This window comes from Ctenopharyngodon idella, chromosome 21 (assembly GCF_019924925.1).
Source record: "Ctenopharyngodon idella isolate HZGC_01 chromosome 21, HZGC01, whole genome shotgun sequence".
Taxonomy (NCBI): Eukaryota; Metazoa; Chordata; class Actinopteri; order Cypriniformes; family Xenocyprididae; genus Ctenopharyngodon; species Ctenopharyngodon idella.
This window is the reverse complement of record NC_067240.1, coordinates 384,585-409,106: the sequence shown is the minus strand read 5'-3', so window position 1 is coordinate 409,106 and position 24,522 is coordinate 384,585. Positions and strand designations below refer to the sequence as shown.

General features: G+C 41.8%; 1 protein-coding gene across 5 annotated transcripts in view; it reads left to right on the top strand.

The window, feature by feature from the left end:
- The window catches only part of znf462 (zinc finger protein 462), a 42,922-nt gene extending 21,484 nt beyond the window's left edge, over positions 1-21,438 (top strand). For 3 of the 5 annotated variants that reach the window (XM_051877113.1, XM_051877112.1, XM_051877114.1), the window contains exons 2-13: positions 172-428; positions 553-5,924; positions 6,789-6,926; positions 9,776-10,116; positions 10,801-10,919; positions 12,933-13,124; positions 13,444-13,729; positions 15,370-15,506; positions 15,766-15,989; positions 17,490-17,721; positions 18,568-18,673; positions 19,225-21,438. In XM_051877113.1, coding sequence (XP_051733073.1) covers positions 203-428; positions 553-5,924; positions 6,789-6,926; positions 9,776-10,116; positions 10,801-10,919; positions 12,933-13,124; positions 13,444-13,729; positions 15,370-15,506; positions 15,766-15,989; positions 17,490-17,721; positions 18,568-18,673; positions 19,225-19,432 — 7,581 coding nt within the window. In that variant the 5' untranslated portion in view covers positions 172-202 and the 3' untranslated portion in view covers positions 19,433-21,438. Of the gene's footprint in view, positions 1-171; positions 429-552; positions 5,925-6,788; positions 6,927-9,775; positions 10,121-10,800; positions 10,920-12,932; positions 13,125-13,443; positions 13,730-15,369; positions 15,507-15,765; positions 15,990-17,489; positions 17,722-18,567; positions 18,674-19,224 lie in introns of those variants that run through there. The other 2 variants (XM_051877115.1, XM_051877116.1) reach the window with 2 other exon arrangements.
- Positions 21,439-24,522: the final 3,084 nt, after the last annotated feature.

The window sequence follows — 24,522 nt, the reverse complement described above, 5'->3', positions numbered from 1 at the left end:
GAGCAGACTGACCCCTCGCCAAAAAACAGATAGATTCTTCTGTTGTATTCTGCGTTGTCAGAATTTCAGAGTGCTTTCGTCTCTTTTCTGTGGTATAAAATGTCCTTTCCAAGTTTTTACAGCCTGTATTTCTATACTCTTACCCCTTCCTCTCTTTCTGTCTCTAAACAGGTTTCCCTGATTTTCCAGGGAGTCCTAAGCGATGGAAGTGCTGCAGTGCGATGGATGTGATTTCCGTGCAGAGTCGAACGATGAGCTCAAGGCGCACATACAGGACGTCCACACAGCCTTCCTGCAGCCCACAGAAGTGGGAGAAGGTGAGGAGTCTCCCAGACGGTCCAGGTCAAACTCGTTAAACTCCCACAGCCAAACAGAGGACGAGGAAGACGTGACCAATCACGATTATGACTCCTTGAAAAAGGAAGCAGGTATATCAACATTTATGTTTGTGATTGATGAGTGCAGCATCTTCTAGAAGTAAAGAAACCACATCAGAACAGTCATTCTGAAATTGAATCGCTCAACGTTTTTCTTTCTCTGTTCATGTTTCAGGCATCCACTCCTTTAACAAAGACCTTGGGCACTCCTCGGGTTCAAAGCAAGCTAAACACAACCAATCAGCAAAACCTTCAAACAAAACTTCAACTTCATTTTTTCAATGCAAGTTCTGTGTGCGGTACTTCAGATCCAGCTCTCTTCTCAGTGAACACACCAGGAAGGTCCACGGAGAAGCAAGCGATGAGAGATCCTTCAAAACTTCCAAGCAGGCCAGCTGCAGTGCTGCGACTTACGATGGTGTAGGAACTGTCTTTTCCTGCCAGTATTGCACTTATAAATCCCCACACAGAGCACGGATTCTGAAACACCAGAAAGTGCATCACAAAGAAGGTCAACCAGGCCACTCGGCTCCTCCTGTCGAAGCAGAAGTTCTGGATTTGGACTCTGACGCCTCTTCCGTTGAAGGACAGTGTGAAGAGTCACCGGGGAATGTAGAACGTCGCGTTCTGGAATCTATGATCAAACCCCAGTCGAAAGGAAGCTTTAACTGTGAGTGGTGTGGCTTTCAGACTTTGCAAAGGCAGCAGTTAGCCGATCACATGATGAAGAAACACCGTAACATGGTGAAGATTATGGTTTCGTTGCAACAGCCCAAAATGCAGGATGGAAGTGCAGGATCCAGCAAGTCTGATTCAGCTTCATCTAGGAGAAGCACTCCAACTTCCAATTTAAACCTGAACGATCTAGCGAGCAATGAAGTTCCCTCCGCAAATGCCTCGTCAATCAAAGGATCCTCTGGCAATGCATCACTCAAGTCCACTTCAGGGATATCAAGTTTTCAGTACTCACAGCTCACAGCAAAAATACCTAACAGCACAGGATCTTCTATACTGTCAGAGAGATCGACTTTCACCATGTCAGATATGTCTAGGTCTGGCTTGGATCTAGATGCCAGCATTCTAAATGATTCCAGAAGCAGTTCAGATGATGAACTCTGCGACTTGGATGATCCCCATTACACGGAGCCAGCTGAGGATTCTACTAAGCTGCTTCTGTCAGAAGAGGTTAATGACCTGCTAGAAACGAAAGGAGTTCCGTTCAAAAGACACATGAACAGGTTCCAGTGCCCTTTCTGCTCCTTCTTGACCATGCACCGACGTAGTATTTCTCGTCACATAGAGAACATACACTTATCTGGGAAAGCTACAGTGTATAAATGTGACAAGTGCCCCTTTCTTTGCACCAACCCACTAAAGCTTGACGCGCACAAACAATGTCATGGTGGGTCTTCCGAATGGGACACCATGGACTTAACCAGTGAAAGTCTAGATGGTCAAGGTGAACGCTCCGAGCCCGTGAATGGAGGAAACGGCAGCTCAAAAATCAACGGGAAAAAATCCAATGCAGTCGAGGAACAGCAGGGTCCTCATCGGTGCTCACTGTGTAACTTCTCCACCATCACACTGAAAGGTCTACGTGTCCACCAGCAACACAAACACTCATACTGTGATGGAACACAGGTCACGGGTCAAGAGGGTTTGTCTAATGAGCAGCAAGATTCTGAGTCCGAGTCCTACAGCTCCTCAAGCTTCGTCCAGAAAACTCAAACATCAATCCTTGGATTTTCAACCAAGAAGCACCTTATTGGGAAGACAGCAAGAAAGTCCATCAATGATTTGCCCTTGGATCTCTCTCCCGTCAAAAAACGGACAAGGATTGATGAAATTGCAAATAATCTCCAGAGCAAGATTAGTCAAAGCCAACAGCACGAGGATGTGATTAACCTTGAGGACATGGATGATGACGTGGAGGAGAATGGCAATCACGTTGATGTAGAAACAAGCAAAGAGAGAGAAACCCCTGATGCTCAAAGTCAGCACTACACATTCAACACTCAGAACCTTCATGTTAGGAATTCTGGAGGTCTTCAGACGGAGCGTGGCGTTGGGAAAAGAAAGCGCAGTCTGCAGTCCAAACTAGGCTCAAGAAACATTCCCGTTCAAGTAACCATTTCTGATGATGAAGATAATTATAGTGCCTCTTTGGAATCTAAAGATGCCCAAGATCAAAGCAGTCAAGATGGCAGAGAGACATATCAGGACACTGTTGAATACACCGGGGAACCCGGGAACCTGTTCTACTGCAAACATTGTGAGTACCAAAACAAGTCAGCTCGCAGTGTCAGCACACACTACCAGAGGATGCACCCTTACATCAAGTTTAGCTTCAGATACATCCTGGACCCAGAGGATCAGAGCGCAGTCTTCCGTTGTCTCGAGTGCTTCATTGAATATAACAACTTTAATGATCTGCACCAGCACTATATGACACACCATCCAGAAGCAAGTAATGTCTTAAACTTTAACCAGCCAGATCTGGTGTACATGTGCCGTTTCTGTTCCTACACAAGTCCAAATGTGCGGAGTCTGATGCCCCATTATCAAAGAATGCACCCTTCAGTGAAGATCAACAATGCCATGATTTTTTCCAGCTACATGGTCGATCAGCCTCATAAGAGTGCTACTGAGTCTCAAACACTACGAGAGATCTTGAATTCTGGGCCGAAGAGTTTAGGCTCCACCTCGTCTGGGTCCAGATCATCATCCAGTCCGGCTCTCAAAAGCATCTGCAAAACGCCAGAAGCAAACACTGAGGCCGAAGCTTTTCGAGAAGGTGTGGGTGGTAATGTGGTGGTGTATGACTGTGACATCTGTTCTTTCTCAAGTCCCAACATGCACTCAGTACTGGTCCATTATCAGAAAAAACACCCAGAGCAAAAGGCCTCGTACTTCCGCATTCAGAAAACAATGCGGGTCATATCTGTTGACCGAGCACAGTTGTCGAGCAATTCAACCTACAGCCTAACCAGCACCCCCAAGTCTTCGAACGCCATCCTACCTGTGGCTCTGGATGAAGATGTTTATTACTGCAAACACTGTGTCTACAACAACCGCTCTGTTGTGGGCGTTCTGGTCCACTACCAAAAGCGACATCCAGAGATTAAGGTAACAGCAAAGTACATAAAGCAGGCACCCCCAACCCCAGGACTGCTGAAACTCATGGATGAGCTGCAGATCGCACCCCCTAAACAGTTTCTGAAGCAATTCAACAACAACGGGATTGAAGGGTCAGGTAGTTCCAACACTAAAGGATCATCTGACAAAGGGGAACCTGAAATGCTGTTCTTCTGCCAGCACTGCGACTATGGGAACCGCACTGTGAAGGGGGTGTTGATTCACTACCAGAAGAAGCACAAGGATGTGAAAGCCAATGCCGATCTCGTCCGTAGACATACAGCTGTGGTCCGGAGTCAGAGAGAAAGAGCGCAGATGATCCATGCAGGAAGTTCCACATCCACTGCAACTGTTGCTACTGAAGCAGAAAAATCCAGGTCGTTGCGATCTTTGAAGTGTAGACACTGTGTGTACACTTCTCCTTATGTATATGCCTTGAAGAAGCATTTGAAGAAGGATCATCCTACTGTGAAGGCCACGGCCATGACGATCTTACACTGGGCTTATCAGGACGGTGTGCTGGAGGCTGGTTATCACTGTGAGTGGTGCATATATTCCCACGCTGAACCAAGCGGGCTGCTCATGCATTACCAAAGACGCCACCCTGAGCACAATGTTGACTACACTTACATGGCCAGCAAGCTTTGGGCTGGTCCTGATACTTCCACAAGCAGACAGGGTGGGAACTCCGAAACGAAGCATTACCAATGCAGAGATTGCGCCTTTGAGGCATGCTCCATCTGGGACATTACTAACCATTACCAAGTAGTGCACCCTTGGGCCATCAAAGGTGACGAGTCTGTCCTCATCGACATTATCAAGGGTAACCAAGCACCTGATAAGCTGCTCCCACAACTGGCCAAAGGACACGTTGCGACATCCAGTCCGTTCAATAGTCACCAGCAGGAAGAGACTGCAGTTGAAGTCGGTCGCCCAACACATGAGCGGCAATCTAATCTCTCTCTGTCTGCCACCTCATCTATCTCAAACAACCCTTACCAGTGCACCGTGTGCTTGTCTGAGTACAACAGTCTTCATGGGCTTCTGACCCACTATGGCAAAAAACACCCGGGCATGAAAGTTAAAGCTGCTGACTTTGCTCAGGAAGCAGACATTAACCCCAGCTCAGTTTACAAGTGCAGACACTGTCCGTACGTGAACTCCCGCATCCACGGAGTTCTCACACACTACCAGAAACGACATCCCTCCATCAAAGTCACGGCTGAGGACTTTGCTGATGATGTTGAGCAGGTACACGAGTTAGCTAGCGAGGGCGATGAGCGATCTAAAACACAGAGGCAGGGCTATGGTGCGTACCGCTGCAAGATGTGCCCTTATACACATGGCACTTTAGAGAAACTCAAGATACACTATGAGAAATATCATAACCAACCTGCTGCAGACATGTTCAAAACAATCGCCACGCATTCGCCGGCTAGAAGAGACGATTTGGTTGCTGAATGCAGTAGCAGCAGTGTGACCGAAGTTTCTGAGATCTGCGACTTGGACCTCACGCTTTCCGAAGTTGCAAAGAGCGACAAGAATGCTGTGTTTAAATGTCAGCTGTGCAAATACTTCTGCTCCACCCGGAAGGGTATCGCTCGACACTACCGTATCAAGCATAACAATGTCCGAGCGCAGCCTGAGGGCAAGAACAATGTCTTTAAATGTGCCCTCTGCGCCTACACCAACCCCATCCGCAAAGGCCTCGCGGCACACTACCAGAAACGGCATGACATCGATGCTTACTACACGCATTGCTTGGCAGCGTCCAAGACGGTGGGGGAGAAACCGAACAAGGTGATGGTGCCCTTGGCATCAGATGCAGAGGCTCCAGCGATGAGCGAGGAGCTGAGGCTCGCGGTGGACCGAAGGAAATGTTCGCTCTGCTCCTTCCAGGCTTTCAGCAGGAAGAGTATTGTTTCTCATTACATAAAGCGCCACCCAGGAGTCTTTCCCAAGAAGCAGCCTTCCAGCAAACTGGGCCGTTACTTCACTGTGATCTATTCCAAGGAAGCAGAGAAGCCTCCTTCCACAGAGGAAGTGGAAATAGTTGAAGTTAAGGATGAGGTTGAACCTGAAGGTGATTTGGACTGGCTCCCCTTTAAATGTCTTAAATGCTTCAAGCTCTCGTTCAGCGCAGAAGAGCTGCTGGTGATGCATTACAATGACTGCCACAGCAAGGAACTCAAGTGGGATTTCGTCACCATTCCGAGCCCTGCGGAAGATGGGACGGAGCTCTACCAGTGCACCCACTGTGAAATCAAGTTCTTGACTCTTCCAGAACTCGGCGTCCATCTGATGAACCACAATGAGGATTTCCAGAAAAGAGCCATGAGGCTGGAGAGGAGAAAACAGCTTCAAAGCAAGCAGAGGACGACAGAGACACCAGAAGCCAAACCAGAGAATAAGGTAAGTTAAAAAAATAGTATATTAATTCATCTGTTGGCAAGGCATAAAATAAATGTTTATATTAGGCACTTTCACAATATGATGCTCCGGTTGTTGGTGTTAAGCCCTGGGTATACTTGCAAAATATACTTCATTTGACTCGTACATGTACACAGGCGTTCAAAGCATGCACAGTTTTGAGCAATCTCTCACCACGAGTTACAACCCATGTAAATATATTTGTATTCTTTCATGCTGGAGTTGTACAAATGAGGGCACTTTCTAACCTCTTCGCACAATCTGTCGTCTATGTAGGCCTCCATTGTCGCTGTAGCTTGCATGCGTTCCGGTCTGTTCTGTTTATGCAGGTTTTCTTCCTTGTGAATCGACACCCCAATTGCACGGTTGCCACCTTGTGGGTAAACCAATTACTTACAAAAATCCAGCAGTGCCTGTATAGTACGTGCGTACTCTTCTGATGACAAAATTTGCGTCACGTGCACTGTATGCTGAAGCGTAAAAAGTCAACTATACTTTGGGCTTTACTGGGCCCAAAGTGCGCATACATAAAACCTCTCAGTACTAAATTGAGTTCTTTTTCGCACTTGAACAGTCAAATGCACACAAAATAATGTTAAAATGCCGGAGTTTTCACATAAACACAGTCAGTTATGTTTTAAGTGAACGTAAACAGTTGAGAAAGAAAACGCATAACAGTGTAATGGATCCATGCGTCAAGTCTTAAAGTGACAGCAGACAAAACTAGACCCTGCAAGCCGGCAGCATCACTACAGCTTCATTAATTAGAGTTGCAGGATGTTTAAAAAAAACTAGTTTGCATCAGTAAAGACATTTCCTAATGGTTGTCATCGTCTCTCTCTATAGGTGGACAGCACACCTGCTAAGACTCCCATCGGCTACAGGTGCAACTTCTGCGTGGAGGTCCACCCCACCCTCCGTGCCATCTGTAACCACCTGAGAAAGCATGTGCAGTACGGGGAGGCCAAGGAGGGACACGTGAAGGTATGAACACTGTCTATCAGAGTTGCATTAGTCTTATTCTGAACTTTCAGTTTTAGCCATTGAGCACAATGTCTTTTCCCTGAGGTGGCCTCTCATCTCCAGCAACTTCTCAACCGCATTCACAGGCCGTTTGGACCCGCTTTACCTTCCACTCAAGTGTCTTTTTCTCTTTTTTGGATGGTTCAACTGCTACAATTCAGCTGCACATTCAATGAAACAGACAAATAGAGCAAATCCTTGAGTGTTGCAGAAGAAACAAGGAAAATGGACGAGTGCAGTGTTATGACTTTTAAACTCAAGAGTGTTTATTTCCCCGTGTGGGCATTCATGAAGAAAGCCTTGAACGTGTCGTAAAGTTGATCATGTAATTAAATCTTGTGGCCTTGTGTTACACATTTTGCATACAGAGAATGAAAGATTTTCTTCTTATTTCTAAAGCTCTTTTCTGAATGTGATGCTGCCTTAGAATTTGGACTAAATGAGGTTTTTAGAAGGCAACAATGTTGCCATCAACCTTTTAGAACCGTCTTTGTGTCTGGAGCGCACCTATGATGCCTTGAAATGCTCTCTAGGTAGTTGACGTGTCTATTTAAAAGATATTCGGTAAACATTTATGTTAACGTTGAATAGAAAAGTGTATTTCTTTTGGTCCACTTTTAATCATCACTATTTGGAATAGTCTTTAAATTACTGTGAGCTTGTGAAATCTCTGTGCATGATAATTAAACAAGCAAAATGCTGTTTAAAGACTAGTGCGTAATCTTTTTTATTACTTTAATTTCAATCAGCTAATGCAGTTGCATTTGTGGTTGGAATGTAAATATTATATAAGAACTGTGTGTCAGTGTGATGGATTTCTTAATGAGGACTTTCCTCATTAACCACAGCGTTTAAGGTGCAGAGAACTGCATTTATAGTCCAGTCTCTTTATCACGGAAGACTTCCGTCTCTCTGAAGAGAAAGCCAGTTAGGTGGGCTTGCCGGTATGGCATGGAGAGCGGCGTGTAAGCGCCTTAGTGTTAGTATTCCACTGAGAGTGCCAGGACGCTGGCAGGGAGGATTTGAACAGGAGCCCAGTGAGGATCAGGCCAGGACAGGGCCGAATCGCACCGGACACTAGGGGGCAGCACTCGCAGACACAGAGCAGATACTCTGAGCAGAGATTCCCTTTGAGCTGAAATATATTCCTAAAGTCCCCCTGAGATTTAAAGTTAATATTTCACTAATGGTCACATGATATGCTGGTAAACAAAATAGGATTTTTTATAAGGGTTTTAATTTTAATTGTTTTTATTATTATTTTAATTAGTGGTTTTTATCAATTTAAACCCCAGTTTGGGAAACACTGGGCTCCTACATAGAAAATACATACTAGTGTGCTGCATACTATTTTTTTTTTCTTATAAGTTTGAAACAGTATGCCGTGTTATGGTGGAATTAAAGGTCAGATCGGTCGGTCTATCATCACAGTGGTGAGTTTTGCACAGACAAACTCACAATTTCTTCTGAAAATCTGCAAATCTAGTTCTCTGTCTCTGGATGTGTTTGTCCCTGATTGGCTGACGGTGCAGGAGTGTGTCTGAAGTGCAGGGTCAGTCCTCTCTCTCTCTCTCTCTCTCTCTCTCTCTCTCTCTCTCTGAGATGCTGAATTTGCTGTGGGCTGTAAAGCAGCAGATGTCTCAGAAACACACAGGAACCTCTCGGCCGTTTCTAAATTAAGAAAGAGGGATGTCCCAATAGTGCCGGGAGCCTCAGAGAGCTTTAATGGCCGTAATCAAACACGGTTCATCTGTGCTTCAGTCCTGAGAGAAATATCATATCAGACTGTGTGTGATTTATCATCATTATTAAAGGGCAGAGACCTTAAACATGTCAAAAACATGTTACAGGGTTGTTATTTCACCACAGAATGAAAAATAATAATAATATATATATACACTACCAGTCAAAAGTTTGGAAACATTACTATTTTTAATGTTTTAGAACGAAGTCTCTGATGCTCATTAAGGCTGCATTTATTTCATAATAAATACAGAAAAAACAATAATATTGTGAAATATTATTTCAATTTAAAATATCTGTTTTCTATGTGAATATATAGTAAAGTGTAATTTATTTCTGTGATCAAAGCTGAATTTTCAGCATCATTACTCCAGTCTTCAGTGTCACATGATCCTTCAGAAATCATTCTAATATGATGATTTATTATCAATGTTGGAAACAGTTGTGCTGCTTAATATTATTTTATAAACTGTGATACTTTTTCAGGATTCTTTGATGAATAAAAAGTTAAAAATATCAGCATTTATTTAAAATAGAAATCTTTTGTAACAATATACACTACCGTTCAAAAGTTTGGGGTCAGTCATTTTTTTCTTTCTTTTTTTTTGAAAGAAATTAATACTTTTATTCAGCACGGATGTGTTAAATTGATAGAAAGTCATAGTAAAGATTTATATTGTTAGAAAAGATTTATATTTTGAGTAAATGCTGTTCTTTTTAACCTTTTATTCATCAATGAATCCTGAAAAAAGTATCACATGTTCCAAAAAAATATTAAGCAGCACAACTGTTTCCAACATTGATAATAACTGAGAATTAAATCATCATATTAGAATGATTTCTGAAGGATCATGTGACACTGAAGACTGGAGTAATTCAGCTTTGATCACAGGAATAAATTACACTTTACTATATATTCACAGAGAAAACAGCTGATTTACACTGGAATAATATTTCACTGTTTTTACTGTATTTTTGATCAAATAAAAGCAGCTTTGGTGATCAGACTTTTGACTTTTGTTTTCCAAACATCTTGCATGGCTAATTTCAGTCCTTTCCTCTGACAGCAGGAAGCAGCAGAGACGTCTGGCGACGTTCCCGTGGACGGAATCACCAACGGAGACGTGGAGGACGTGGATGTCGTGAACGCCAACCCTTCGGAGACCGGCACACCACCGGCTGGCGTCGACATGGAGACTGAGGAGCCGGTGGAAGCGGGGCCGATGGTCGTGGAGCCGGAGAAGCCACGTGTGGTTCCCGGGCATCCGTGCGGCATGTGTAACCGCATGTTCATGTCCATGCAGGGCCTGCGCTCTCACGAGAGGAGCCACTCGGCCGTCGCCCTCGTCAACAGAGACGACAAATACAGCTGCCAGTACTGCCACTTCGCCTCGCCCTTCAGACACAAGTGAGTCCTGATGTTTCACTAAATCACTGAAATAATAACACTCTTCATTGAGCCGCTGTCTGACACCAGGCTTAAATAGATAAATACAGAGAATCCTGAGGGAAAACGTATGTAGGATGCAGATTCGCACGTCTCCTCGTTTACTTCCTGTGAGAGATTTTGACGGAGCAGTTAGTCTCGTCTGAAGCGCAGGACCTTTGTTTGGTTCCCTGGAGTAAATCCGCCTTGACTGGATGTTCCGTGACCCAGAAAGTGCCGCATTCATGTGCCACACGGGAGCTGGGATAAAAAACACTGATTCCCAAGATCCCTGTCGGAGACGGCTGTTTTGTCAGAGTCTCAGCGCTAAAGCAGGGATCTTCTGCGGAGAGACGCTCCTTCACTGATCTTTAGAGTGTCATTAGACGTTCTTTCCCTTGTGGAATCATTCAGATATCCCGAATCTTCCCTGGGAATTTGTTGTTAACGACCAGCACACCTGTGAGCGCTAAAGCATTTTCACATACTTAATGTAAAAATGCATGTAAACTAAAACTATATATACAGTTTGTTCATTCAAATAAAACTGGAATAAAATATAAATACAAGCTAAACACAAAACTGACACTGGTGCTGCTTCTCCGTCTGCTCACTGATGCTGTTTCCTCCTCCATCCGTGTGTCTGACCGGTCTCTCTCTCTCCAGCCTGGACCGTCACATCCAGTCACACCACGGGCATCAGAAGCCGTTCCGCTGCAAGTCCTGTCCCTTTAAATCCTCCTACCTGAGCCGCCTCAAGAGCCACCTGCACAAAGCTCACGCAGGTGAGACACACACACACACACACACACACACACACACACACTCACAATCACTCACAAACACACACACACACACTGACACACACACACTAACTCACAAACACACACTCACACACACACTCACAAACACACACTCACACTCTCTCTCTCACAAACACACTCACACACACACACACTCACAAACACACACACTCTTACAATCACTCACAAACACACACACAGTCACACACACTCACAATCACACACACACACACACTCACAAACACACACACTCTCACAATCACACACACACACACACTCACAAACACACACACTCTCACATTCACTAACAAACACACACACACACACTCACAGTTACTCACAAACACACACACACTCACAATCACTCACAAACACACACACTCACACACACACACACTCACAAACACACACACTCTTACAATCACTCACAAACACACACACACTCACACACACTCACAATCACACACACACACACTCACAAACACACACACTCTCACAATCACACACACACACACACTCACAAACACACACACTCTCACAATCACTCACAAACACACACACACACACTCACAATCACTCACAAACACACACACACACACTCACAGTTACTCACAAACACACACACACACTCACACACACACACTCACAAACACGCACTCTCACATTCACTAACAAACACACACACACACACACCCACTCACTCTCACAATCACTCACACACACACACACACACACTAACTCACAAACACACACATTCACACACACACACACACACACACACACACACACTCACAAACACACACTCACACACACACACTCTCTCTCTCTCTCTCACAAACACACTCACAAACACACACACTCACACACACACACACTCACAAACACACACACACACTCACAATCACTCACAAACACACACTCACACACACTCACACTCACACACACTCACAAACGCTCACAAACACACACACTCACACACAAACACACACACTCTCACAATCACTCACAAACACACACTCACAAACACACACACTCTCACAATCACTCACAAACACACACACACACACACTCACACACTCTCACAATCACTCACAAACACACACTCACACACAAACACACACACTCTCACAATCACTCACAAACACACACTCACAAACACACACATACACACACACACACACACACACACTCACATCCTGTCAGTTTTAGGGTTAGTGTAAGGAGAGAAAATACACAGTTTGTACAGTATAAAACCATCACACCTACGGAGAGACCCTGTAAACCATGGAAAACAGTGTGTGTGAGAGTGTGTGTGTGTGTGTGTGTGTGTGTGTGTGTGTGAGTGTGAGTGTGTGTGTGTGTGTAGGAGGAATCTCACACACTCGTCTGATGCTAATAGCGTCTCTGTCACTGGAGTGTGAAAGTCACTGAAGGTCAGAGCGACAGAAACCGAGCGTCGCCCTCCTGCTCTCCTCCGATCCCCGTTACCCATCAGCCCCCTCTCCTGCGCTCTTCGGAGACGTTTAAGGCCAACATTAAGAGAAGGGCGAGCTTTAATCTGAGCGAGAGCTGATGAAACGGGGAATTACATCACTCAGATTCTGAGACGAAGAATCTTCAGGTTCCTACAATCACACCGACTGATCCTCATGAAGAAATCTGCTCATGCTTGAGTCATGTGATCAGTTTCCTGTCCATTTATACATGCCAAATTCAATCGAATTTAAATAAAATATAAATATGTAAATGCGTAACTAAGTGTGTAAATGTTTCCTGTTTATTTATAGGTGCAATATTTGAAGTGACACAAAAAATGCTTCAAAAACTAGTTATTGTCAGTAAATTGGCCAACAGTTTTTTTTAATGAACAAGAAATTTAAATCTGATGTGAAGTAGAACCTGATTGTTCAGAGAACTGAACTTGTTTTGAGGAAGAAACTGAGCCAAAGCGATTGAGGAGGACTGTAAAATAACACAGGTGTGTGTCTGCTGCAGGTGAACACACGTACAAGTGCGTCTCGTGTCCGTTCTCCACCACCACCATCAGCCAGCTGAAGGAGCACTCGCTGCAGGAGCACGGAGAGACGCTCACGCTGCCCAAACTCAAAGCTGGAGCCGCCCTGCGCTCCACCCGACCCAGCGCCGAACACAGCGACGAAAACACCCCCCTCGACCCAGAATGCACCGGTAAGACCACACTCACGGGGTTAAAGGTCAGTGCTGATGCTGCCGAAACCAAGAACAGGCAGAATAAATTACATTTATTCACATAGAAAACAGCTGATTTAAATTGTAATAATATTTCACTGTTTTTACTGTATTTTTGATCAAATAAATGCAGCTTCTACTCGTAATTATTGTGCCGAACGAGCTTTGAGTGTAATTAAACTGATTCAGCTTTAAAAGAAGGCAGCCGTGCGACTGAAACACGTGGCGGTGTCGGCGGAGACAGATGTGAACCGCAGGTGTTGACGCTCTAGCGACACTGATGTCTTTGTCGTCTCAGAGTCGGTGGCGTATCTGGAGCCGGCAGATGTTCAGCAGCAGTTGAGTCACTTCCAGCTGGCGTCTCGAGTCCAGGCCGATGTTCCGTCCAGCCCGTCTGCCTCCGCCGCCCCGCCGCCGCCGCCGGACGCTCCCGTTCCTCAGGCCCGGCCCGACTCCATCCTCACCTGCGAGTTCTGCGAGTTCAGCTCCGGATACATGCAGAGTCTGCGCAGACACTACCGCGACCGGCACGGAGGGAAGAAGCTCTTCAAATGCAAGGACTGCTCCTTCTTCACCTGCTACAAGTAAGACATCTCTGTCATCTTTACATGCGTTCGCACTTTCACCAGTTGACTTGCGTTGCGTTCAGTCGAGCCCATGATCCTGGCGTTGCGAGCGCTAGTGTTTGAGCTGCAGGAGCTTATCTTCACCCGTCTGGTTAGGCTGTTAAATCAGGGTGTATTTACTCCAGAAGTTCACTTTACTAGAGCTCAACCGTCACCTACATGTTCAACTACTGGAGGTCTGGACCAGCGATTCACAAACTTTTGCAGCCCTTTGATCTCAAATATTTCCATGAAGCCCCTCTGAGATTTTAAGCTGATAATATTTCAGTAATTTAACAAAACATTTTTATGTTCACGATTCTCTGATTTCGGTTAATGGTCACATGACATGCAGGCAAACTAATAAAATATTTTATATTTTTTCAGTAAGTATTTTTTATTTGTTTTTATTTTAACAAATAAAAATATATATCAACTAATTATTTTTTTTATTATTTATTAAAATGTTTTGGTTGATAATCCTCTTTTTGGTTTGTTTTGATTTTAAAATGATGTAGGTTAATTTTACAATAACATTACATTATAAAATATTACGTTTTGTAGTAAGGGATTTATTTTGATTTGTTGTTCATTTAAAAAAAAAAATCCAATTTCATTATTAACTCTTTTTTTTTATTTATTTTAATTTTACATTAACATTTATGATAAAATACTTCGTTTTTAATTGTTTTATTTTGATTGATTTTATTTTAAAATTCTTAGTTTTGATTTAATTAACTTTTCATCAACTCTTTGATTTTTTTTTTATTATTTCTTTTAATTTTACAATAATTACATGATAAAATATTTCATTTTTAGTAAGTGTTTTATTTTGATTTTTTAAAATATTTATTTAATTTTTTATGATTTAATTATTAGCTTCCATTAATTTTGATTTTTTTTAAATTAAATGTACATTTTTATGATTTCAACTCTTTTCAACTCTTTTTGATTTGTCTGTATATTTAAATTATTTATTAATTTAAATATTATTATATTTATTATATCATAATATTAGTTTTACATTAACATTATATTATAACACATTTAATTTAATTTATTTAATTATTAGCTTTTCATCAACTCTTTTTGATTTGATTTGATTTTTAAATTTTAACATTACATGATAAAATATTTCATTTTTACGTGTTTTATTTTGTTTTTTATATATTTTTGTTATTTTTTATTTTATTTTGACTTTGATTTTGAAACTTTATTTTAAATTTACATTTAACTTTTCATCAACTCTTTTTGTTTTTTAATTTTTCATTAACATTACATGATAATACATTTTTTAAACTTATTTTGATTGATTTAATTAATAGCTTTTTCATTGTTATTTTTAAATTATTTTTAAATTGTACATTAACATTGTTATAAAATATTTAATTTTTTTTAATTAAATTATTAGCTTTTCATAAATTTACTTAAGTTTTTTTTACTTTGAAATTCTTTATTTTAATTTGACAACTGATTATTAGCTTTTCATCCGCTCACGAACCCAATCTAGAGTTTGATAGTTCTAGCAGGCAAAATGGCATAGATTTATAATATCAGACATCTGTCTCGAATCTAATCGTGTGTGTGTGTGTGTGTGTGTGTGTGTGTGTGTGTGTCAGGTCTACGTTCACGCTGCACGTGGAAGGCGGTCACAGCAGCGGCGCGGACGAGCCGCACAAGGACCTGCGCTGCCCCTTCTGTCTGTACCACAGCAAACACAAGAGCAGCATGATCGACCACATCGTCCTGCACAGAGGTGAGACACACATTTTAATAATGAAATTGTGTGTGAAATGTTTTTTTTTAAATTGTTTAATACAATTACACTGTGAATATTCATTCTGTCTCTCTTATTAATGAAAAAGTCCAATGCTGCAAGAGAAAGAGAAGAAAGTTCCTTCCCAGTAAAGTAGGGCAAGGTTATCCGATGCAGTTCCACAGGAAATAAAAGGCAGCCGCTCGAAGATGCCGCAGCTGGAAGAACGTGAGTCTGATCATGTGTTTGTGTCTCTCAGAGGAGCGCGTGGTGCCGCTGGAGGTGTCGCGCTCGAAGCTGTCGCGCCATCTGGAGGGTGTCGTGTTCCGCTGTCACAAATGCACCTTCACCTGCTCCAGCGAGCAGAACCTGCAGCAGCACATCCAGAAGCACGAGGAGCTGAAGCCGTACCAGTGTCAGCTCTGCTACTACGACAGCAAACAGCTGCACGAGCTGGAGATACACCTGCGCGAGGAACACAAGGTGCTGGTTCTGCCGTAGATCAGCGGAAAATGCTACCGTTGCTCTTAAAGGCACAGTATGTAAGTTTGGCCACTAGAGGTCGCTTGTTCAAAACAAAGGCGTAGCAGAATGAGCGTGGAATCATGGGAGATGTCGTCTTCACCTCCACAGCCGACAGGAATCAGGCAGAAATAATGATCACAGATGAGCTAAAGTTTTATTACCGTTACTGTGGTATGAAGCAGGGCAGTTTTTATTATGCTTTTATGCCGCAGTCGTTTTGGTGTTTGTTTATTTTATGATTAAAGTTACGTTTAACGTCCGCCTTCTTCCCTGAACTTGAATTTTATTACAGTCACATTTGATCACTTGAATTCACATTGTTATTAAATTCACATACAGGTCGCTTTATCCGACGAGTAAAAATTGTGATGTAACGCAGCGCTGTTTTACTTGCTCAAAACAATCATACTAAAATACATTTGAGTGTGTTTAAAGTTATGTTATAAAGTGATATTATAATATTAATAAAAGCTGGGTGATTTGTGTTGCTAAATGGCATGCAGTTAATTTAAATCATTGTATGGTAGAAAAAATGCTGTATTACTAATACTACAAATAAAACTCTTTCTGATTATGCTATGTTAGCCAGAAAAAAAATAGTGTTGTCTGATTTACTTTTTGAGTACGAACATGTTACTCGCGGTAAACGTTAATCGGGGGTAGCGCGGATATGACGTCATTGACAGGCGACGCGATGACACGGGCCGTTAGACTACCTGATTTCTCTGGATTTAAACATTGTTGGAAACATTTGGGAAACAAAATATATAACACTGTTCTAGTGTCTTACATATTGTGCCTTTAAGACAAAACTGGAAACACTTTACACTAAGGTGTAATTTGTTAACATTTGTTCATATCGCATAAAAAAAGATGCACATAAATTATAAAAATGCATATAAAAAACACGTGCACTCAATTGAGGCAGATAATTGTTTTATCCGGCAAGAAAACTTGCACAAAAACTACGATGGAAACACATTTTACTGAATAAATCCCTCAAAACCTTGTGACTTGGGCTCAGCAGAGGCTGGATAACTGGACAAACCAGCGGACCAATCATATCGCAGCATCTCAAATGTTGGTTTGGTGGTTCTGAAACAGTCAAAGTCTGTCATCAGAATGATTTGGTTTAATTCCCTCCAGAAGCGTCTCACACCATTGTGTTCCCAAACACCAGCATCCGAACGCAAGATCACATGACAGCATTCTGAGGCGCTCTGAGACCAACTCATTTATGATGGAGGAGAAAAGAGCCCGATTGAAGAAACTTACATTTTTATTACTGATATTTTGCACCAGGAAGCACTCTTGAAGACATGAGATGGAAACACTGCTTTATTCACAAATGTTTTATGCGATATTCCAATTTTGCGCAGAAGTTAAAATCATAACTGTGGATGGAAACACAGCTAGTGACACGCGTGACCTGACCTCAGTCTAACCGATCGTCCGCAGGTGATCCGTAACTTTGAGCTGGTGGGGCGGGTGAACCTGGACCAGCTGGAGCTGATAAAGGACAAGATGAAGGACGCCAGCAGCAGTGAGGAAGAGGAGAGAGAGGAAGCCGAGGCCGTAGAGGAGGCAGACGAGGAAGAGGAGCAGGAGGAGGAAGAGCTGATGGATGAGGAGGAGGAGGAGGAGGAGGAGAAGCTTCCGGAGGAGACGAGCAGCCGCACGGAGGCCGCAGGTAACAGTGTTCACGTTCATCACATTCACTCATTCTGAGTCTGTATGTAAAGATAATCAACAGGAGGTGCAAAATGTAAATATAAAACATTGTCATAAAAATAGCTGAATAGAACCGTCCAACATAAAACACTACAAATAATTCATGTCTATATTATATAATCAAAATCCACTTTAGGTCACAATCAGATGTTATTACAAGCACTTGATGATGTTAATTGTAGCTCTAATGCACTTGTTACCCAGCTGTGATTATATATTATGAAATACATACACAAGGAAAAATGCATTCTCGGTCAGCGGCACCTATCATGCAGGCGTGAATTAGCGATCAGTCGTTTCGCATTTGGTGTGAAAGCACCGTTCACTTTATCGTATTACTCTAAACTGTTTCCTAAACAGCAATATCTTATTAAATATGGTTTTAATGTGACGATCAGCTCAATGGTTGGCGAATGTCTGATGCATTTGTCCACAGGAACTTTATTTTTAACATAAATGCCAAACAAAACAGACATTTAGAAAAGCCTCTGACAGTCAGTTAAGAAACAAAATCTTTGAAATGAAATACTAATATACTGTAATACCTGAACAAAATCATTCCTGTCGCTCAGACAGCTCAGGTCATGGGTTCGATTCCCAGCGAATGCATGAACTGATCAAATGATTATCCTGAATGCAGTGTTCTTTAGATAAAAACATCCGTCTAATGCATGAATGTAAATGCAAAATGTCACTAAACTGATTGTTTAAAGATACTAATGACACGTTTAGGATGTTTTCTGCTCGTTTGTGTAGTAAATGTTGTGTTTAGTCACAGTTTTGTTGTGTTGTAATGTGGATGCAGGTGTTGCGGTTCCGGAGTCTCCTGTGAAACGTTATCCGTGCGAGTTCTGCGGCCGCACGTTCACGCTGAGCACGGAGTGGGAACGACACGTCCTTCGACACGGCATGTGAGTCTCACAATCACTGTGATTGACTTAAATGGATAGTTTACCCAAAAACGAAAATCCTGTCATCATTTACTCGCCCTCATGTCGTGTCAAACCCACAAAACTTTCGTTCGTCTTCAGAACTCAAATGAATATATTTGTAATGAAATCTGAGCCCCTCTATTGAAACTTTGATGCTTTAAAACATTCATAAAGAGATGGTAAAGTGAATCCATATGAATGTAGTGATTTAATCCGAGGTTTATATGATGGACCGATTGAATTTAGGCTTTGATTTGCATATAAACATAAACAGAAGCTCAACCTGTGAGAACAAACCTCACTGATTCTTGAGCTTCCGTTTAGCAGATTTATTTTACCATCTTGTTTGAATAGATTTTTTAATGTATTTTAAATGTATTTTTGTGCTTTGAAGATGAACAAAAGTCTTACGGGTTTTGAAAGTCGAGTAACTGATGACAGGATTTTTGTTTTTGGGCGAACCCTTTAACCCTCAATGTACAATAGTAAGCTGTACATGCATGAGTTAAAGCCGCATCTGATGTTTTCAGGACTGTTAACGGCAACAAGAAAGACAGCAGTCCTCTTCCCTCATCAGCAGCTCTGCCTCTGATTGGTCCAGCAGCTGTGATTGACAGGGGGCTGGACCTATCCACTAACACTGTGGACGCTGCGAGGGCGGATCAACCTGACCAATCCAAGTGTCCGATTCAGAACGAGGAAGACATAAAGACGCTGGAGACCAAAAACGACCCTTAGGAGTAAAACGAAAGCTGTAGAGAAACACGTCCGTTGGCTTAAGAATGTCGTACGTTGTTTTTTCGTCTGTTTGTTTATCGTTTGTTTTGGCTGCTTCACGATTGTTTTCGGTTTTAAAAGCTAGATTTGGAGTATCGGTAGATGTTTGTTCAGTTGCTGAATCTTACACTGAATTTTACAAAGTGTGACTTGGTCCCTCAGGACAGATGTTGATATATTGGTAACCAATAGTGAATGAAAGCGTGAGCTGGATATTCCGATCGAATCTTGAGTCCCTCCGGTTCGTCCGCAAGCCAGAGATTTTCCACTTTCAAAGCCCTTCTCTCATGCACTTTTTGCCATTCGTTTATTACAAACACCAACGTACGTAAAGAATCGAATGTCTTCCGCCGCGGTGAACGCGCGCACTGATAGTCTTGAAGACGGTGTGTCGCGCTTCACATCCGTCACAGACGAGAAACGAGAGGCGATCCATCCGGAGCGGGAGGGTTTGGGATTCGGTCTGAATATGCCGACTGACGGTTTCAGTTTTTTTACATTTTAGCCTTGTGTTAATCTTCCTGTAGCTGAATTCCTTGAGGAATAGTTGTCATCTTATTTATCTAGATAATCTTGATTCTTTTAGACACGATTTTAGAGTATCAACACTTGCCCCAAAAAAAAAAACTCGTAGCAAATTGCTACTTTTTGAAGATTTCGGCCACTTCCCGGCTAATCTTGCACTTCCACTTCACTTTAATATTGATTGAACGATCATCGTCCGTCGGTCCCGAGACGTGTTGAACATCGATGGGTCAAAATCACGTGTTTCTGCCGACCTCAGGTAGATTTTCCTCCCGTCCGTCAGTGTGTTTAAAGGAATATTCTGGGTTCAAAACAAGCAGCTCTGTAATTGCGATTCAAAATACACCATGTGTTTTACACTGGAACAAATGCTTGAACAAAGATGCAAGATTCAGTATTTTACTGTACCGTAAACATGATTTTTTTGGGTTTGTATAAGCTGAAGGACGATCACTTCCGGTTCTTGAACTCGGATTGTTCCTTTAAAAGAGGAAGTTCAGCAGAATGAGACTCCCAGGCTTAACAAAGCCATTTTCCGTAAGGCTGAGATTGTACGTGATGGAAGTTGCTGCTCGAAAACCCCAAAGCCTTATAGACGCGGATGTTAGACGCTTCCCTTCCAGCATCGGCTGGATCCATGAAGCAGAAGTTCTCGACGTATCGATCATTTAAACACACAACTACAGAAAAAAACAAACCTCTTCTTGGTACCAAAAGTGTCGCTTCCCAAAGTCCCAAAGCTCTGGTAGCCCGAGATATGATTGTCTTTCCCGAGCAATGACTGGACATTGCGGAGGGCGAACCCAGCTGCCTTCTGGGTAATCTGCATGCCGTTTTGCAGCCGTGTATAAACTCGAAGCTAAGTGTTTGAAACTGTGCTGTTTCAGAACGGGGTCTGTTCCTTTAAGTGTTGTTCTGATATTTAACTTAAACAAAAAAAAAAGAGAGAGAAGAATAGAAAGAAAGAAAAATACAAATCAATAGATGACGTCTCTTTTTCGTTTTTTTAGCTCTCCACTGTTCAAAGCTGTTGTAAATGTTCTGGTTAAGAGAAAAAAAATACTAAAAAAAAGACCTTTTGTACCCTTAAAACCCTTCATAAGGAGTAGCCCAGCCTTTCTAAAAGACGCCCGTGTAGAGAACCATCAGAAATAAGCTTTTAAGACTCTATCGTGACACACTGGATATCTGTATATATACGCTTTAGTTTTTATGGTTTCCCTTTAATTCTCTCTTCCTGTTGAAGGTGCGCCATAGTTGACCTTAGATCTCCTGCGTTTGGCCTTTCTTCTGTGAAACTCCTGATGATTTCTGATGGTGGGTTGTGATGTCGACTAGACTGGTTGTTTACAGTTTTATTCCTTTGATTTCTCTATATTCTGTAAATATTGTAATTCATTGTCTTTTTTTAACTTGGTAATAAAGTTATCAGATAACCTAAATGCACACGCTTCCGTCATTTTCTGTTTCGGAGACGAATTCACGTCTTTCGTGATATTAGAGATGTTAGAGAAAATATTTTGTGGTCAAACATATCAACATGTCATATACAATGAGCTTCTTCCCGGGTTGGTGACATCACTAACCCTAAAATTTACATAAACCCCGCCCCCGAGAACACACAACAAAGGGGGCGGGGCCATGTTGGGCTGCTTTAGAGAAGAGGAAGAGTTGTTGTAGTAGAGTGTTGTTATCATGCCGTCATTTTACGCCGGACTGCTTCACAAACGAGGGTCAATTCAACACAAAAGATTAACATGACGACACATGCTAGTGGATGAGTTGAATCAACTCCACAGCAACTACATAAATTTATCCACTAACCGTTCAGAAACGTCTAAAAGTTGTAACTTCTTCCTGAGTCTCTCCATCAGTGTCGACTCCGGTTTGAACAATGTAAGGCTGAACACCGTTACTGACAATCCTCATTTTGGCTGCGTGAGATTCTCCAGCTTTGTTGTTGTTGAGCGACCGAAGCGCGAGCTGTTAAAGCTCCGCCCTCTTCTGGAAAGGGGGCGGGAGCAGCAGCTCATTTGCATTTAAAGGGACACACACAAAAACGGCGTGTTTTTGCTCACACCCAAATAGGGGCAAATTTGACAAGCTATAATAAATGATCTGTGGGGTATTTTGAGCTGAAACTTTACAGACACATTCTGGAGACACCAGAGACTTATATTACATCTTGTGAAAGGGGCGTTATAGGTCCACTTTAACAAAATTAAGACCTTACAACAAGCACTGTGAACTAACATGAACATTTTTATTAACTAACATTAACAAAGATTAATAAATGCTGTAAAAGTATATTGCTCATTGTTAGTTCATGCATTAAGTAATGTTAACAAACGAGACCTTATTGTAAAGTTTTACCAAATTATTTTATTATTTTTTGAAATCATTATTTCATTCATCAAATCAAAGTGTAACCAACACGCAGAAAGCTGTTTTGTTGATATTTGATCAGAAAAATCATAAAACATTTACCATAAAATGGTACAACCATTATATTTATGATAAACCCCTTAAAATGTTTTTGGAACTTTTTGATTGAACAAAATTTTACCACAGTTCAACCATATATCTCACAGAACAGAGAATACATTTACATAAAACTCAAAGATTTAAAAAAATATTTTCTTCATTTGACATTCAGCTTTAGTTTGGAAACCCCATGAGGAGTTTTCCAGGGCTCTCGAACCCTGACAGTGTTGTTATAATGCGTCTCACTATGGTAAAACGACGATCTGTGAGGTAAAGCGAGCTCCGGGGAGAGAAATAAACACTTGTGTTCAAGGACAAAATGTCAGGAGTTGAAAATAGTGTCGAAATACAATGCAATTCCATGAGCTGCTTCCCTTTGGAGTTTTCCTGTTCCAGTGTTATGAGGTGAGAGGAAAACCTTGATAAATCCCACAGAGGACGACCTCTACAGAGACTTTCCACATGAGACTTCATCTCCAGAACGCCAGGAAGAGCAGAAATCTGTTTGTGCGCGAGCGTCTTGATGCGGTTTTGATTGAATGTTTCTTCAGGGTCGAGGAGGACAAAGACAGAAACATCATTTCCCTCCAGTTCATCAGTCTGAAGTGGATGACAAGCATTCAGATTATGAAATACATGAAGCAAAGTCCCTGATAAAGCTTTGACCTTCAAGATGTCAGTAGGAGCTGTTGAGTTTTCAGTGGATTTTGTTCAACCCCCCCAGCTAAAAAAAATGTTCTAATAATATTTTGCAGATGTTCCCGTTAAAGGTGCAGTAAGCAATTTCTGAGAAATGCTGTTGATATTTGAAATCACCCAAACAAACACGCCCCTACCCAACAGGATCACACCCCTATCTTAATAGCTCAGCCCCCAAATTCACAAACACGCTATGTAACACAGGCACCTCCCCCCTAATGAATGGACACACCCCTTACTGCTGATTGGCTACAAGTGTGTTTTGGCGAAATCCACTTTCAACAGCGTTTCTCAGAAATCACTTACTGCACCTTTAAGTTGAAATGAAAACGTTATTTCTAAATGTTCAAGATTTTTGAATGTTTCAAAAAGTTCACAAACGTTATAGAAACATTCCATTGTATTATTCTTCAAAACATTATGGGAATGTTACTTTTGAATGTTCTCTGAAAGTTCCAAAGCAAGTAGTAACATTTAAAAAACGTTAGACAAACATCCAACTAAAACATTTCAGAAAAATGCTCATTGAACGATGTGTAAATAACGTTTTGAGAACATTATTAAGGACCAGATAACTTAGAACGAACGTTCTATTAACATTACTGTAAGAACATTCATAACTTCATAATTCAAGTGTTAGTGTGATGATGCATCACATCATTTAGTAAATGATCAATCAAGCAAAATTTTTGTAAGAGCAAGAACATGTTTGTTTTGTCACATCACTGGCAGTGTTACTGCATATAAAATATTTGTATACAAACAAATCTGTCCGGTTTGAGCAGCTGATGATAAAGAAGTCACGTCTGAAACCCGACAGAAGAGATTGTGTTTCCAGAGCTGCTTTTATTTCACAGCTATAACATCATCTTTTAAAAATATCTGCAAGACACGAGGGATCAGCGGATCAGAACTTCAGACGAGTGTTTCGGCAGGAGGAGACCCCGGAGACCCTTCAGAGACACAGACGAATTCTGCCTTTAAACAACCAGAGAAGAGTCTGATGAGAGAGAGACGGACGCATGACCAGACCGATGAGAAATTTCTCAGGAATATTCCCTTCACTTGAAAACACGTTAATGTCATGATCAAACCAGTGTAAAGAAAATGCATTTATACTGCCGCTTCTGTAAATGTTTTTTAATACATTTACGTTTAAGCAGTTGAGGTTTAAATTCTGCTGAATGGAATTTTTTTAAATTTTTTTTAATAGTTCATCTTAAATGGTTGTTGTGTGTCTGTCGAGAAGAAACACACTGTAAATACATAGAAATACATGTGATTTGAAGAAGATAACGTACACGCAAAAAAATGTGCACATGCTTCTCTTTCACATGTGAACT